General features: G+C 33.6%; 1 protein-coding gene across 2 annotated transcripts in view; it reads left to right on the top strand.

Annotated features, from left to right (window-relative positions):
• PTER (phosphotriesterase related) overlaps nucleotides 1-19,046 on the top strand; it is a 98,798-nt gene that overhangs the window by 75,890 nt on the left and 3,862 nt on the right. For both annotated transcript variants that reach the window (XM_003771901.4, XM_023505108.2), the window contains one exon: nucleotides 10,706-10,846. In XM_003771901.4, the coding sequence (XP_003771949.1) occupies nucleotides 10,706-10,846 (141 nt within the window). The remainder of the gene's footprint in view (nucleotides 1-10,705; nucleotides 10,847-19,046) is intronic.

The following is a 19,046-nucleotide window of genomic DNA, read 5'->3' as shown; positions in this document are numbered from 1 at the left end:
TGTGCTAAATTTTTCCCAAAATTGCTTTCCAGCTTTTCTAATTGAAAGTTTCTCTCCAAACAATTTATGTTCTCAGATTCATCAGAAGATCATTTAAGAGGTTGTGGTCATAAGCAATGAAGGCCTAAATTAGAACGATGGTTATTGTCAGATTTATTGGAATATAATTAGGCAAAATATTTTCTAATGATTTAATTTCTTTAATTTTTTTCCTCACTAATGGGGATTTCACCCTTTTCGTTTTTGATACTGGATATTTAGTTTTTTTTTTTTTTTTAATCAATTTAACCAATGGCTTATCTACCTCGGTAAGGCTTTTTTTTCCCATTAAATCATTTTCTAGATTTCAATTATCTGTTTGCTTTTTTTTTTTTTTTTTTTTTTTACTCTCAATATTATTAATCTCATCTTTGATGTTCAGGATTTCCAATTTAGTGGTTGTGAGTTTTTAACTTTTTTCTTTTTCAAGTATTTTTTTTTAGTTGTATGCTTGATTCATCAATCTTTTCTTTTTTTCTATTTTGTTGATGTAAGAATTTAGAGAAATGAAATTTCCCTTAGGTATTGCTTTGGCTGCATCTCATAAATGTTGGTATGTTATTTCATGGTTGTCATTCTCTTTAATGACATTATTGATTATTTTTATGATTTGTTCTTTGACCCAGTTTTTCTTTAGGATTATGTTGTTTAATTTCAATTAAGTTTTAAGCTATCTTTCCTTTAACCTTTGTTGAATGTAATTTTTATGGTATTATGATCTTAAAGAATATATTTAATAGTTCTGCTTTTTTACATTTGATTTTGATGTTTATGCCCCATTACATGATTTATTTTTGTGGAAGTACCATATACTTTGTGTTCCCATTCCGTTTCCTCTAAAGATCTATCATATCTAACTTTTCTAACATTATATTTGCCTCTTTAATTTATTTTTATTTTTGGTTGCATTTATAAAAGGGGAAAATTGAAGTCTCCCTATTAGTATACTTTTGTTGTCTATTTCTTCCTGTAACTCACTTAACTTTTTTTAAGAATTAAGAAATTGGTACATAAATATAATTTAATATTAATATTTCATTGTCTATGGTATTTTGAATAAGATGTAATTTCCTTTTCTCTTTAAGGACAATTTTTATACTTACTTTGCAATCAGGATTGTCCTCCCTGCTTTTTTTAAACTTCAGCTAAAGCATATAGCTTCTGCTCCATCTCCTTACCTTTATTCTGTGTGTATATGCGTCTCCCTAAGCTTCAAGTGTATTTCTTGTAAACAATATATTATAGGGTTCTGGTTTTAATCCACTTCCAATTTGTGAAGGAGTTCATCTCAATCATTATGATTATTACCTAGGTAATAATCATCGTATTCTTCCTCATTTATCCTCTCCCTCATTTCATCCTTTCCCTCATTACTGGTGTTTTGCTTCTATCTACCACCTCCCCTAATCTGATCCTTTTTGTAAATCCTCATTCCCACTCCCCTTTATTTAATCTTCTTCCCTCCTACTTTCCATCAGATAAAATTGATTTCTATATTCAACTGAGAATGCGTATTATTCCCTCTTTGAGTAAATACTGATGAGAATAGAGTTCAAGTAATGCTTTTCACCCACCCTCCTATTTTCTCCTCCAGGATGATGTCTTTTGTGACTTTTCAAATAATTGACAGCATTCTTCCTTCCTTCTACACCCAATATACTCCTCTTTGTCATCCATTAATCTTTATGCCATTTCATCAAATTCAATTTGTGTCCATACCCTCTATATATAATCCTTCTAGCTGGATTATTAGTGATACAATTTTTAATAATTACAAGTATCGTCTTTGTCTGTAAGGATGTAAACAGTTTAACACTATTGAATCCCTCCTGTTTTTTTTTCCCTCTTTACCCATTTATTGTTTCTCTTGGGTCTTGATATTGGAAGTCAAATTTTTTTTTGATTACTTCTAGTCTTTTCCTTATGAAAGCTTGAAATCCTTCTATTTTACTGAATGACCATTTTTCACCTTTATTAATCTTGCCAGGTAAGTGATTCTTGGTTGTAGTTCTAGCTCCTTTGCTTTCTCAAATATCCTCTGATCCTTTCATGCTGCAGCTGCCAAATACTACTGCAATCCTAATGGTGACTGCCTGATATTTGAATTTTTTTCTTTTTGGTCACTTGTATTATTTTTTTTCCATTTTTGGGGATGTCTTTCCTAAAGTGATCAATGAAACCCACTGATTCAATGACTATTTTGCCTTCTGGTTCCAGAACATCGGGACAGTTTTCCTTAATAATTTCTTAAAAGATGCTATCCAGGTCTTCCTTTTCATTGTGGCTTTCTGGTTGTTCAGTGTTTCTAATATTACCTCTCCTGGATCCGTTTTCCAGGTCGGTAGTTTTTTTTTTTTTTTTCTAATGAGGTATTTTTTTTCATTCTTTTGAAAAATTTGATATTTGAATATTTGATTTGGATATTTTGAAATGGATATTTGAAAAAATATCCATTTTTTCATTCTTTTGAATTTACTTGATTGATTCTTGATTTCTCATAGGTTCATTAACCTCTGCTTGCTCAATTCTAATTTTTTAAGTATTGTTTTTCTCAATTGGCTTTTGTACTTTCTTTTCCATTTGGCCAAATGTACTCTTTAAGGGGTTGTTTCCTTCAGTGGATTTTTGAATCTCCTTTTCCATTTGGCCAATTCTACTTTTTAAGCAGTTTTCCAAGCTGTTATCTTTTTTTTCATAATTCTCTTACATCATCTTCATTTTTTCCTAATTTTTCTTCTACCTCTCATATAATTTTAGATCTCCTTTTTGAGCTCTTTCATGAGTTCTTTCTGGGTTTGAGACCACTTCCCAGTGTTCTTTGAGGTTTTGCCCATAGATGTTTTGACATTGTCATCTCTTCTGAGTTTGTCTTGGTCTTCCCTTTTACCATAACAATTTCCTATGGTCAAATTCTTTTTGTTGTTGTTTTTTGCTTATCTTTTTTTTTAAAGCCCTTTCCCCTTTCTTTTAAATTTGAGATTTCTTCCCAGGGTGGAAGGAGTATTGTTTCAGGGTTCTTGTCTCAGCAGGCTCTGGCTATTTACCTGGTACTGGATGTAGTGATGTTGCTCTGAGACCTATGGGGGACCCTCATATCTAATGTTACACTGAAGAGGTAGGATGGAGGTGGTTGGGTGCTCCTGGAGGCCCTAAATATATGGCAGCTTACCTAGTGCTGAGAGAGGATCTTATTGCTAGTGTCTATCATGTTCTGAGTCCAGTGGGGTATTTCTGTTTTTCCCTGAGGCTACACTGAAGTTCTTGCCAGTCTGGGTGCCTGTTTTCCTGGGGTTTCACTGAAATATGTGGTGGTCTGGACATTGGAGAATGCCTCTTTCTCTAGGACTACATCAAAGCACATGGTGGTTCCACTGGCTTCCCTAGCCATACTAAGGCATATGAGGGCTTCCTGGTATTGGCCACCTACTCCATCACACTGGGCTCAGGATCTCCTGCTAGTTTGCTGAGATGGGTTTTGTTGTTGGCTTATTGGAAAGCTTCCAGTCATGGATTGTGTCCCCCCTTTACCCACATGAGAGGGATGCTTCCTGCTGATCTTCTAAGTTTCCTGGGCTAAAAGTTTGTCTCCTTATTGCTTCTATTGTTCTAAGATCTATTTTGAGACATTATTTTATGGTTACCCAGAAATAAACATAGGAGAGTTATAGTCATTCACTGCTTACTCCACCATCTTGGTTCTCAGAATGAACATCTCATAGTATTGAAGCTGATTTTTTAACCTAAATATATCTCTATTAAATTTCATCTTACATAAAAATGTGGTCTGGCCTGTCAAGATCTTTTTTAATCCTAACTTTGTTATGCAGTCTTGCATTTTCATTTTGTTTAATATACAAGTTTGATTAAACATCATCCATGCCTTATCCATCTGTAGTGCCCTCTATGAGACTACTTCTCTAAGTTGCACTAATGCCTCTGATTTGACATCCTCAAAGAATATAGCTGATAATTATTCCTCTAATGGTTCTAAGGTTGACCTGAAAAGTATGATTTCGAACACCCCACTGCTCTTCTCCCTCAATTATTAGTCAGTCACACAGACTCAATTAGCTTAAAGAAAAGGGATTTACTAACAAGTATAACAAGAATGACTTGGACAAAACATTTTACCCCAAACGGGGGTCAAACTTTCCACTGGCATATATCAGGTCCCTGGGTGAGCTCAAATATAAAATACAAGGGTAATTAGTTACATGTGTAGATTATATATGTGTCAAAGGGCTACTTTTTGACTATTGATCCTGGAAATTCTTTTTTCTCCCTTCATGGAGGTTTCCAAAAGTCACAACCTATCTTAAATGCATAACTGATACTTCTTTCTTCATTTTCTGTGAAGCTGTCACTATACTTAAGTAGCAGTTTTTCCACATCTGTCTACAGGAATTTCCTTTATCACAAGCCATTAACATTCCAACATCCATTGCTGAGTCATTTCACTCAGTTGCTGTCCTAAAACCTCTCTAGACATTATAATATTCACAAAAAGTGCTGTCCAGGCACATCTATCTAAAATTGCTTTTTAGTTATCTTTTACTTCCTGCGGCTACTGCTACCATTGTTATGGCTAAACTCTGCTATCAACATGTGTCAACTTTCAAATCTTGGCCATAGGAATCCTTTTCTCCCTCTTCATAAAAAAAGTTGAAAATTTATGTGGGACCTCTACATCTCCCAAATTTGCCATTGTCTAGGCACTACCAACCTGGAATATATGTTCCCCCAAAATCAGGGAGAGAGAGGTAAAGAGATAAAGAAACAGAGAGAGAGAAAAGAGACAGAGACAGAGAGACAGAGGCCGGGGCCGGGGGGTGGGGGGGGGATGGATTCTAACTCTCCCACTATTGGGGATTTTAGTTCATAGAAAACTACTTATACTTTTGCTGATCTCATGAAAATAAAAAATTCTAAGCTTTGTGAAAATTTTGCCTGGTTTTCTTCTTCTGTATCACAAATTCTAGAATGGAGTCATCTCTTTCCTCCAAAGTTTCTAACATTTTACTTTAGAAACAAGTTTTTCCTTGTTATTCAAAATCAGATTAAGGGAGAATTTTTTTCATGTTGATTTCACTCCTGTTTGCAAGAAGAAATTATCACTAAGGCTAGCTAATACATTATTAGATATCCTGCTTTTGACAGATCGAATTCCAGCATAAGAATTGACAATTGACTTTCCTAATCACTTTTATTTAATAAATCTGTGACATTCTTTTGATGTTTCTCAAACTTCTCATCCCTTTGCTTTTTGTCCTTTTGGTATGAATTATGCTTCATTGACACTATTTTTCAACGGATTTTTACCCATGGGTGTGCTGGAGCCATCTCTAATCAGGCCAGGAGTCAATGGTTAGATTTTTTAGAGTGAGAATTTATACAGCAGAAACCAGCAGTGCTACAAATCCTACAAATCAAGACTTGACTTATTGTTTCTTTGATTATCTAAACTACAAGTGTCAACCATGAATGACCTGTATTCCCAGTAAAATCCCAATCATATTAAAATGTAATTGAGAATATTTAACAAAATAATTAAAATTCAATAGAATATTTAATGTTAATATATAACTTTGTAGATCAATGTCACCCACCAGGGATTCTTACATATCATTTAATGGCCCAAGTTTGACAGCACTGGTCTAGGCTTAAGAAAGTATTAATAATTCAAACCAAATTTAAAAGTATGTGTACATATATTTTTTCTTATTGTTAAATATTTATCAACACACCTTCATAGTGCTCTATAAACATTGCTTGAACTTAGCAAGAATATAGAGTCATCACCAAACTAGGTAGGTGTCTGATAAAGAGTGGCTGATAATAGTAATGATGATGAAGAAGAAGAAGGAGGAGGAGGAGGAGGAGAAGAAGGAAGAAGAAGATGATGATGATGATGCTAACTGGCATTTATGCAGTAATTTAAGACTTGCCAAGTGCTTTAAATTCATTATCTCATTTGCATCTCATCATACTTCAGTCTTTACCCATATCTCTCCACTATGCTTTCCCATCTGGCTACTGAATTTCCTAACATGACTTTATCTTTTCAATCTGCATTGTTACTCTAGCCTCATCTCATTAATGTGTGCAAATAGATATATAGATATTGTGTGCATATATCTATATGTATATTTGGGTGAATGAGTATCTTTTAATAAAATACAATTTACACTTCCAGTCATATTTCAGTCTTAGATCCTTTTCCAACAAGCCTCTGTGATTCCCTGAAGCCAAATGTGTTTCATTAATCAAACAATATTGCTTGTTCCCCATATTTTTATACTTCCATATATATATACATATATATGTATATGTGTATATATATATATATATATATATATATATATATATCTTTTTATGGATTTAATTACTGGTTAGTTTCTTGTCTTTTGTTTCATGTGAATATCTGAGCACCTCTACTACTGTTCTTCCTACACTATCACTTCACCATATGGTACATATTTTGATGGAGCTCCATAGTCAGATTTCTCCTTCCTTATTCCTTTTCCTTTTAAAACCATTTTTTGTTAGATTTGAAATACTCTTGGAGGAGGAAATTCCTAGTAACTCTTGTTAAGGGCCTATTACTCCACTGTCTTAAATCCTTGTCATAAGGAGCAATTCCCTCATTCTACAAATAAAGGAGTTTAAGAAATTGCACCAAAAAATAAAGAAAAAGTATTAACTATTTTTTACAGACTACAATGTGATAAAGATTATGTTTAACAAAGGACTGCTAATGAAACTATTAAAATTGATTATATACTAAACTCAATCCTAGAATGAGTGTGTCAAAGAACAAATCATAAAAAAAATTTCATTAACAACAATAAGGCAACAAAACTTTAAAGGATATAGCCAAAACAATCTGTAAAGGAAAATTTATGTTTCTACATATTTTTATTGATCACAGACCAGAGAACAGATCAGAATAGCAGTGACTGACTACAGAACTCCTTAGATCATACCACCTTGGAAGAATTGAAAACTTACAGGCCCTGAAAAGTAGTTCTGTAAACAACTGTGGGAAAAACCTGGGGCTTCAAACAGTGCTCCTCCATCCTGAGAGTAGAGTTCAATTATAATATAAAGTCCTAACAAATATTTAAAAACCAGTTAAATAAATAAAAACCCAATTAAATCAAAAAAGAGATTAACAAAGTTGAAAGAAAATACCAATATATTAATAAATAAAATTAAGAGCTGATCTAAAATAAATTGAATTGATTTCTCATTAGTTAACTTGATTTATTAAAGGAAGAAAACCAAAATTAGAAGTTTCAAAAAAAAAAAAAGAGAGAGAGAGAGAACTGTGAATTTACAACCATAAAGAGGAAATAAGCTGAAGTATTTGGAAATATTTCCTCCACTTGTATGCTAATAAAATTGGAAATATAAATAAAATATATAATAATCAGATGGACTGACAAATGATTCCTGTCAAATTCTATCAGACTTTTAAGTTGGAATAATTAATTCTAACTGAAAAAAGAGGCTCTAGATAGCAAAGTAAATTTTATTCATCTGTTCTCTGATTCAATTAATTCTTCATTTAATTGATTTTTTAAATTTGTTAGTTTTCAAATATTTTAGTTACATAACTAATTCATTGATCTGTTTTTCCATATATTGACATATGATTCATATATATTCTCTCTGTGGATATGTGTCTCCATAGGCTAAATCTGAGACATAAGTATTTTAACTAGAATTTTTCTATCTTGTCCTCCTGGCTTTTGTCAATAATATCAAGAAAAGATAATGATTTTGTGCATTTAGTTTGTATCTTGATGCTGTGCTAAATTGTCTTAATTATATTTTTCACTGATTTTGGAGAATGGGGTTCCAAATATATTATCTACTTATGGCCATAATTCTGTTTCCTTTCTATCAAAATTCATTTGCTCATTTTATTTTTTTTTCTTTCTCATTGATAGATTTAGTGTTACTTACACCATGTCAAATAATAGTCGAGATAAGGATCATTCTTGCTTTGTCTATGATTTTATTAGAAAAGTTATCAATGTTTTTCATTGCCAATAATGCCAGTTTTTGATTTTTAAAGATCCCATTATTGATCATATTAATGAAAAACCCTTCTATTTTCAGAGTTGCTAATATTTTTCATAAAAATTAAGGAAATTGTGGCCATTCATGCATCTTTTGATATCATTCAGTAGAGTATGTTTTTATTACTAATATAATTAAATATTCTAATTGTTTTCCTAGTGTTGAACTAAACATTCATCCCTTGCATCCATTTAACTTGGTTACAATGAATAATTTTTGAGGTATATTCCAATGTTTCCCCATGATGTGCCAATGACTCCAGATTCTTAAAGACTATTCCATTTAGAAACAAACTAATTAAGAACAAATGAATAAAGCAGGATGAGCTGAATTATGTTAATACTGGCACTCTTGTTATAACCAAAACTAGAAGAAAAAAAGTTTCATATAAATGGAAGAGACTAGGGAAATAATTGTGAGAGTGGGTTTTATTGAACATACAGAGGCAAAAGATCTGCATTGGTGATGGACATTCCTACAGTGAGAATTTCCAACAGTTTTTTTCATATTTTTATGGTATATTTATCCAGAACTGATTATACCTCCTTTTAAATTTTTCCAAAACATAATAGATTTTAAATATGTGTGTATGAATGTATATATGTGTATGCATGCTTATGTTTTAAATGTATATCTTGTAGGCAACAAATTGTTGAGTTATATTCTAATACAGTCTTTCACTCTTTCATTCCACAAGCAAGTATAGTCCTTTAACATTAAAAAGCAAATTTGTAAGCTTGTATTTCACTCAAATTTTTCCCTTCTCTATTCTTTTTTTTAATCTAAAGTATTTCTTGTTCCTTTTTCATGGATTTAGCCTTAATTGTTTTTTGTTCAGCAAATAATTAGGAAATGCATACTATATATAAGATACTCTGCTAGATTCTGGGGATACAAATTAAAATACAAACTAGTCACTATTATCAAGAATATTACATTCTACTAGATAATATAATATTTTAAAAAAACAAATACAGGATGGAGAGAAAATTGACATTTGGGAGAGTAAAAAAAAAAAGGTTTGCTATAACAGGTGACCTCGGAATTGATAAATGAAGGAAGCTAAAGATGCTAAAAGATGTAAATGAGGGGAAAAGGATTCTAGGTATGGGTGACATATTATGCAAAGAGAAAAAAATGTCAAAAGATGAATAGTTGCCATTATTGGTAACATTAAACAGTATGAGCATAGTAAAAACAATTCAGAACAAGACTTAGAATGCTTTGAACATTATAATAAACATGTAGTTTCCTATATTACCCACTTTGATAAAGAAAAGAGTAACTTTGGGGGGAGAGGTGAGTTCTTATTATGTTTATCAATAAGTCTTTTTTTCTATAATCATGACTTCTATAGCTCTGGTTCACAAGTTACAAGCTACTCAGCTGTCTTCATCTAAGGTCAAGTCTGCTAAGGGTGGGTGCCCCCCAAGGTTTGTTCCCTCTTCCCTTCTCCCTTTCTACTTTTGCACTCAGTGATCTTATCAGCTCTCATGAATTCTATTATCATCTCTATGTTGTTGATCCAAATTTACTTATTCAGTCCTAACATCCCTCCTGACTCACATCTCCAACTGCCTATTGGACACTGAGATGAATGTTCCATCAACTTAAAATCCTGTTAATTGTTGAGGGCACGAACATCTTCCCAGTCACCCAGATTCACAACTTTAATTCTTTCTCACCTTCCAGTATCTGATATATTGCCAAGTCCTGTCTAGGCTATCTTTTCAATACCTTTTGTATACTCTAGTCTCTCCCCATCCCAGTCCATCCTTTATTCAGCTGTTAAAGTGATCTTCCTAAAATAGACAACTAACCTGTTATTTAAATAAAGACCAGTGGCTCTCTGCCTCTAGTAACAAATACAAAATCCTATTTGGCAAATAAAGAAGGGCCTTCATAGCATGCTTCCCTCCTCCCTTTCCAGTTTTCTTATTCCTTACTCACTTTCACTTGCTCTATGATCCACCATTACTAACTTCCTCATTGTTCCTCTCACAAGACCCTTCAACTCCCATTTCTAGAAATTTTCTCTGACTGTATTCCATGTCTAGGATTCTCTCTCTCTCTCTCTCTCTCTCTCTCTCTCTCTCTCTCTCTCTCTCTCTCTCTCTCTCTCCCTATCAGCCTTCTGGGTTCACTGGATTCCTTCAAATTCCTGTTAAAATCTCACTTTATATAAAGAGTTTTTCCTAATCCCCTTAACTCTAAAACCTTTCTTTTGTTGATTTTCTCCAATTTATCCTGGATGTAGCTTCTTTTTATAGTTGCCTTCATATCATCTTCCCCATTAGACTGTGAGTTCCTTGAGGAGCAAAGCCTAGGTTTGGTTTGGTTTTTACCTCTCTTTGTACCTGCAGTATGTTGCACAGTGGCTGGAACATAGTAGGTGCTTAGCAAATGTTTGTTGGCTAATTTAATAACCTAAAATTTCTTAGAGGTCATAGTTTCTTATAGAAGTTTCTAAAGGGATCTTACAAAACTATTTGGTCCCAACTTCATACATACATATATGTATATATATATATATATAGGGAAAGTCTTGAAAATAATAACATTTCTATCTCATTGCCTTTAGGACTATATTTGATAAAAAAGAGCTATTAGAATTTGCCCAACTTGGATGTTATTTGGAGTATGATCTTTTTGGCACAATCCTGCTCAACTACCAACTGCATCCAGAAATTGATATGCCTGATGACAACAAACGAATAAGAAGGTAAGCAAAGTGGAATCAGTTCCTACTACCTCATTTGCTAAGTTCCTTTAATTATTACATATATCTCATTATGGGATCCAAGTTCATCAAAGAATAGACATACCGAACCACTGACTTTCAGAGAAGAGCAATGTTTCTTGTGCTTTATAAGAGAAGCAGCATGTGATAGTGAATTGGAGTCAAGAAGACTTTAGTTTAAATGTGATCTGTGACACATATAGTAACTGGGGACAAAGTACCCAGCCTCTCATTGCCACCAGTCAACTCACTGAGCCTTACAAGTTAAAAAGTAGCTTATTAGTATTGGTGGACAGGGATTTTAGACTGAAAGGTCTCCATACAATGAAAAAAATAAGATTTCCTTCTTTCAAAATTATTTCTTAAAATTAATCTTAGGCTGTAGCATTTTCAAGTTAAGTAATGTAATATCAGTGCAGGCACTGACCTTGATGCTGTTTCTTTGTCATCACTGAAGACATCTGAAAATATTGTCAACATCATGCTGAAAAATATGGGAGCAAGCACACAGACTTGTTTCACTTCATCGGTTACTAAAGCATTGTCCATTATCCAGAACTGTCCATACTAAAGCACGAAAGCATCCTCCATTATCCAGAACTACCCATAATAGAGTACTAAAACATCCTCCATTATCCAGAACTGTCCATACTAAAGCACTAGAGCATCCTCCATTATCCGGAACTGTCCATACTAAAGCACTAAAGCATTGTCCATTATCCAGGACTGTCCATACTAAAGCACTTAAACACTGTCCATTATCCAGAACCTTGCAAGCATGTCATCATGAAACTGGAGTATAATATTGATGAATTTGTCTGAGCAGCCAAATTTCACCATGATCTTCCACAAGCTCGCACAACTGACAGCCTCAAAGGCCTTAGTCAGGTCCACAAACATTGTATACAAGCCTCCCGACATTTCTCCCGGAGTTGTCAAACAGCAAACTCCATATTGACAGTTCCTCAGCCCTTTCAGAAGCCACTCTGGCTCTCAGGTAGGTAACCATCTTACAGGTGAAGAATCAGCCAATTAAGGAAGACTCTGTCAAGAATCCTGCCAGCAGTGACTAAGAGAGACCTCCTCTCTCCTGCTTTGATAGTCATAAAACAACCTATTTCCTTTTCCTTTATAGAAATGAACAATGGAAGCATCCTTGATCTCCTAGGGAAATAATCTCTTTTTGCCATATAAACTGGAAGATTTCAGTCAGCTTTCATATGAAGAGTGGACCCCCTGTCTTGTAGATCTCTGCTGTAATGGAATGGCCATTAGGCACTTTGCCACATGAGAGGACCCTAATGGCACTCAAAACCTGTTCTTGGAGAGGATTCTGGGAAGATGGTGGAAAAAGACAGAAAATACTAGGCTCTTCAAATTTCTCCCACAAATAAGACAAAAATCATCCCAAAGTAAACTTAAAGTGGCAGAAATAATTAAAAGCTGAATATTGGGCTCTTCAAATTTCTCCCACAAATAAGACAAAAATCATCCCAAAGTAAACTTAAAGTGGCAGAAATAATTAAAAGTTGAATGTTGGGCTCTTCAAATTTCTCCCACAAATAAGACAAAAATCATCCCAAGGTGAACTTAGAGGGACAGAAATAATTAAAAGTTGAATATTGGGCTCTTCAAATTTCTCCCACAAATAAGACAAAAATCATCCAAAGTGAACTTAGAAGGGCAAAAATAATTAAAAGTTAGGGTAAAATAGTTGTCCTCGGACAACTTAAGAAAACCTTAGGAAAGACCATACCTCCAAAGTGAGTGGTTGAGCCCAATTGAAATGAAAATAACTCTTGGTGACTTTGCTGAATCAATAAACAAGCCCCAGGGGCAGCCTCAGCTTCAGGAATTCTAACTTCCCAGTTTAGGGACTGGACAACTAAGTAGGGGAAGATAGATTGACCCTCTACTATCACAGGGTACCATACCCAGTTTTGCTGAGCAGACATAGTCCCTGTTTGCAACTGTGGGTAAGGAACAGCAAACACACACAGGGGCAATATAATAGCAGAGGGCAGGGACCCTGCTGGCTGTGGGCACTTGCAGGAGAACAGAATCCTTGGTCTTGGTTCCAGGACAGAGGGGAAAGCTGGGAGGGACAGCAGGGAGCAAGAACATTTGTGGTGACAACATGACTGAGGGTCCTAGCTATGACCCAGGGGCAGAGAAGAATGCCTGAGTTAGGTCCCCAGATAGTGCTTAGAAAACAACAGTATGAAAAATTTGAACCTTGAGGGATCATTCCCTCACACACCTTAGTACTATAGTAATAAGTCACTAAAAAGAAAAATAAATAATGAGTAAGTAAAAGAGAAAGAATCTGATGTTAGGTAACTACTATGGGAATAGAGAAGATCTGAGTTTATCTTGAGAAGATAATGAAATTTTAAAAGCTACTATTTCAACCTTAAAGAAAAATGTCAAATGTCCACAAGACCAAAAAGAATTCTTAGAAGGGTTTTTTAAGGACTTTAAAATCAAAAAAGAGAAGTTGAGGAAAAGACAAAGGAAAAAATAGGAACAATCCAAGAAAATTATGAAAAGAAGTCAGTCACTTGGAAAAATAAATCCAAAAACTTAAGGAAAAACAATTGCTCAAAAACTAAAATCGAACAAGGAAAAGTTAATGATATCATAAAACACCAAGATATAATAAAACAAAATCAGAAGAATGAAAAAAATAGAAGAGCATGTCAAATCTCTCATCAGAAAACAACTGTTTAGAGAATAGATCAAAAAGAGACAATGTTTGAATTATTGGACTATCTGAAAGTTATGATTTATTTTTAAGACGTCTACATATTCTAAATCCTAAAGGAAAATTGCCCTGAAATTCTAAAATGAGAAGGTAAAATAGGAATGGATATGATATTCCTTTGAATTTTCATCTTGGGACCTTTTTCAGGTGGTGACTGCTAAATTTTTTTTCTACTTCTATTTTATTATAGTACTTTAAAAAACATGTAATAAGTTTCAAAACTCCCAGATTAAGGAGAAAATACTACAACAACAAGAGAAAAAAACAAATTTAAAAAAATTAAATACAGTTAGGCAAACAGAAGATCTAACAGCTTCTACATTAAAAGATTGAAAGGTTTAGAACATTAGATTTTAAAGAGCAAAGAAGCTGATTCTTGCAACCAAGAATAACTTGCCCCACAAAACTGAGCATAATCCTGAATGAAAAGAAATGGAAATTTAATAACCTGAAATACTTTCAGATATTTGTGACCAAAAAGCAAACTCAATCAAAAAATCTGACATAGAAGATCCAGGAGAAACATAAGATAAACATTAAAGACCAATTGTAAGGGACTCAATAAGGTCAAAGTGTTTGTTTCTCATATGGGAAAAGATTATCTCTTCTCTAAGCAGTGTTATCATTAGTTGGGAAGTTTAAAAGAGCATACATAGATAGATGGCTAGTAGTTGAATTGAATAAAATAGAATAATTCTTAAAAAACTAAAATCTGGAGGGAAAAGTAAAATGGAGCAATTATCTCATAAAATAGACACCTCTATTGAATGGAAGAACAATTACAATAGAAGTTGGGGATAGAGGGCTGGTAGAACTAGAACTTTATTCTCAGTATAATTGGGTTTAAGAGACAATAATATAAACATCTAAAAGGGTAAAAAGGTTTAAGCTTTAGAGTGAAGAACTCATTGTTTGATTAAAAAAATTGTTGGGAAACCTGGAAAGAAATCTAATAAATTGGGCATAGATCAATATCTTACTCCATTTACCATAATAATGTCAAAATAAATGTACAACCCAGATATAAACAGAGATATCTTAAGAAAATTAGAAAAACATAGAGCATATTACTTATCAGTCTTATGGATAGAAAAACAATTTATGAATAAAGAAGAGCTAGAGAGCATTATGAGTACAAAATGGATAGTTTTGATTACATTAAATTCTAAAAGATTTGTATAAATAAAACCAATATATACAAGATTAGAAGGAAATTGGGAGAAAAATTTTATAGACAATTTCTCAGATAAGGTCTCATATCTCAAATATATATTAAAAAACTTTGCCAAATTTATAAGAAATGGTCAAAAGATATGAACAGATAGTTTTTGATGAAGAAATCAAAACTATTTATAGTTCATATGAAAAACTGCTCTAAATCATTATGAGTAGAGAAATACAAATTAAAATAACTTTGAGATATCACTTTATATCTATCAGATTGGTTAAAATGATAAGAGGAACAAATGATAGAGGGGATGTGGAAAAATTGGGACACTAATTCACTTTTGGTAGAACTGTGAACCGATCTAACCACTTTGGAGCACAATCTGGAATTTTGCCCCAAAAGTTATAAAATTGTATATACTCTTTGACACAACAATAACCTTATTAGGTCTGTTTCCAAAGGGAATTAGGAGAAAAGGAAAGGAACTAAAATATTTACAGCAGCTCTCTGTAGTAGGAATGAATGGAAATTGAGAGGATACTCATTGATTTGAGAAATGGCTGAACAAGTTATGGTATATGATTGTGATGGAATACCACTGTGCTATAAGAAATGATGAGTCAGTTGATTTTAGAAAAACATAAAGACTTGTATGAATATTGAAGAGTAAAATAATCAGAGGCAAGAACACATTCCACATAATAATAGCAATATTGTTCTAAGAACAACTTTGAAGAACTAAATCATTTTGAGCATTATAAATAGTAAAATCAACTACAAAAGAACTATAAAGAAATATGCTATCCACATCCAGAGTAAGTACTGATTATAGTATGGTTTTATACACACACACACACATACACACACACACGTGTATGTTTGTGTTGAATGATGGAGTAGGGAGGGTGGAAGAAATAAAAAGAAAGTGCCCAACAGAAAACAAAAGACAATTTAGAAGGAATCACAGAAAAGCAAGACAGCTTTGAAACTAATATGTAGTACTTATTACATTTTTTTAAGTAAACAATGTGAAATAGAAATTTATTGTTTTATGTTGAATCCTCTTCTTATGTTGTGCTGTACACATGGAAGAGTTCTCTCTTTTTGTTTTTGTCTTTTTGTATTTAAGCACAAAATAAATTGTACAGAAAATCTGTTCTTTAATTGGAAGTTCAGTTAGAGAGGGATTGACTTCAACCTGAGTTATGTGGTCAGTGCCTTTAGCATTGGTTGATGACAGTCTGTTGAGAACACTATGGAAATATCCAGCTCCTTTCTCCAGGAGATCACTGATCAGTATGGTTCCATCAGTACTGAGTAGTTTAATTGCATCAAAGATCTTTGGCCCATAAATAAACTTCAAAGTATTATAAAAGTACTTTGGATTGTTACTCTCAGAGTAAAATATAATTTTATTCACCTTACTGAGCCAAGAATACAGCATCTCTCTAAGCTTTGTTTATACTTTAATTTTGATAGAGTTAAATACTGCCTTCTAGGAGATAGCCAAACTATACTTCTCATTTTTCACTGAGTAGCTTCTGAATTTCCATATTATTTTCTTCAATCCAATCCTGATATTTACAAGTGTTCTGGCCCAGATGAGCAAATGGGCTGCCGTCAGCTTTCCTTCCAAGCTAGCAATAGTAAAAGTCACTTACCACTAAAACTTGTGCAACATGACCTTCTCATCACCAACACTATCTCCCATTTGCCTAAATACAATATAATTTGTTGGATGTACCCTCACAGCAAACTTTGGTGTTTAATGGGCTATGTCATTGCAAGAAGAGACAGACAGGAATTGAGAGTGATCAAGGCAAGGTATGGTGCAGAGTGCTGAACTAATCATAGACTTATCCTCTCCAAGCTAAACATTTCCATTTAACAAAAGTAATAGCCGCAATATCAGAAGATTCAACCTCCATAGATTAAAGCATTTCTCCATGTGTGAACAAGAGACCTTGATTGTCCGATAGGGAGAACTTCCCATGTCTACAGTGAAGAAACAAAAATGGAACTTCTTTTGATTTATCCAAATGTCATCTCTAATTGCACTAGAATGCTTTATCTTTTTTCTGGAATAAATTCAGTTTCATTATTTGCCATGAGACAAAATTCAGTGCTTCATTAAGAGCATTCACCAAGATGAGATACAATTTAGATAAGAATGCAAAGCCTTTCCTCCAAACATTTTCCAAAAACCAACAACAACAACAACAACCAAAAAAAAACCCAAGTCAAGTCAGGTCAAGCCAAGTTAACAAGCTCTTATTGTTTCATTTGATTTAAATAAGCTTTGATTTAAAGAAAGATAAAAAAAAGTGGTCCTTACCCTGAAGAAGTTTACAGTCTAAGGGAAAAGGGACAACCATCAAGGATTGTGTAAAAATAAGATAGATAAGAATAAAATGAAAATAATCTCAGAAGGAAGGTATTAGCATTAAGACATTTGGAAAAAGGCTTCTTGAAGAAATTAAGCTTTTAGCTGAAACTTGGAAAAAACGAAAGAACCCAGGATATGGAGATAAATGTCACAGGCATGGGTAACAGTCAATAAAAATACAAGAAACAGAGTGTCTTGTATGAGGAATAACAAAGAGAACATGTCACTGCATGGAAGAATATGTGGAGTATAAACATATTTAAGGCATAGGAAAACTGAAAGGTAGGAAGGGGCCAGGTTATGAAGAGCTTTAAAATCCAAACAAATGATTTTATTCTGATGTTAGGGGTAGTAGGGAGCCAATGAAGACTACTAAATGGAGCAACATATTCAGATATTCAGACCAGACATTAGGAAAATCACTTTGATAACTGAGTAGAAAATGCATTAAATTGATGAGAGAGTTGAAGCAGGGAGATCAATCAGCAAGCTATTGTAATAGTGCAGGGCTAAGATAATGAGAATCTGTATCATAGCAATAGCAGCATCAAAATAGGGAAGAAAGCATATTAGAGAGAGTTACAAAGGTAGAATAGAGAGGACTTGGCAACACATTGAATATGGGAAGATAAGACTTGCTGAGGACCTGAGGATCATAATACATTACCTATAAGAAGAATACCACTGTAAATTCATATATCCCCCAGTCCAAACTCAACAGAAACTACTCACATGTTTTCAAGCTTAGCACAGGGGTGAATGGAGACCTACTTCTTGTTAACATTCTCAGAATGAAAAGGAAAAGAAAATGGGTGGGTCTTGGACCAAAGCATTTTTATATTTTTGCCTTAAATGTGGAAACAAAAAACAGGAAATATGACTATAAATTATGGTTGGCAATTAGAATATCTTATAAGATCAAAAATTTAGAGTCCAGTTGTTCAAAATATTTCATTTTATGGATAAAGAAACAGAGGTTCTGAGAGTTAAGTGATGTGACGGAATTATCAGTTAATGAACGACAGCCAAATTTTAATACATGTCCTCTGATTCTGAAGCCCACTCTTTCCAGTGTACCACAATGCTTCCTGTGGGGGTAAAAAATTCAGTTTCATGAGTCTGTTCTGTCCACTCAATGTTGCCTTTGGTTCCACTTGGACTACATAGATATGGGGACATCAGTCTTTTTCTATAGGGCAGGAAACTTCCATTGTATTTGTAACATGGCAGGGCCACAGCTGGGGTGAATCATTAATCTAGATCACGGCTCTTTCTGCTAGAAACAGACAACAAATTGATTTAAGCTTAATTTTTTCATAGTTGTTTACTTTGTGTTTTGTAGTTATGAACTAACAAGTCTGGACCCCCTTCTAATGTTTTACCAAGAATTAGGTTTCATATGCCAAAAAAAAAATACTTTGTTAGCTTGACTGGTGAAATTAATAGTATAAAATATCAAATTAAGCATCTACTTAACTGAGTTTGTGTTAGGTTATTTCTGCTAGTTGGTTTTTAATGGATGATTCTTTAAATCAGTGAGATCTTTCAGATGATGTATTGACTGCCATGTTCATTTCACAAATGTGTGGTAAGCAAAGATGAAGGTTTTATTTCTACAGGCATTCCCTTGAAATAGTCTAAAGCCTTGAATACTTTAGTTCACGATGTGAGTAGTGTAAGATTGTCAATATTGTGGATATTTAAGTTGACCTGGACATTGACTTTTAAGATGATTAATTTCTTGTCAGCTAGCTTCCCTTTTCCTGAGATCTATTTGTAGCTCTGGATATTCCCTCCTTCCTTACACTTTAAGGAAGGACCCTTAAAGCTTCCAGTGTAGATGGGAGGTAATTCCTAGAGGGAA

Source organism: Sarcophilus harrisii, chromosome 5, assembly GCF_902635505.1.
Source record: "Sarcophilus harrisii chromosome 5, mSarHar1.11, whole genome shotgun sequence".
Taxonomy (NCBI): domain Eukaryota; kingdom Metazoa; phylum Chordata; class Mammalia; order Dasyuromorphia; family Dasyuridae; genus Sarcophilus; species Sarcophilus harrisii.
This window is presented reverse-complemented; position numbering and strand designations above follow the sequence as displayed.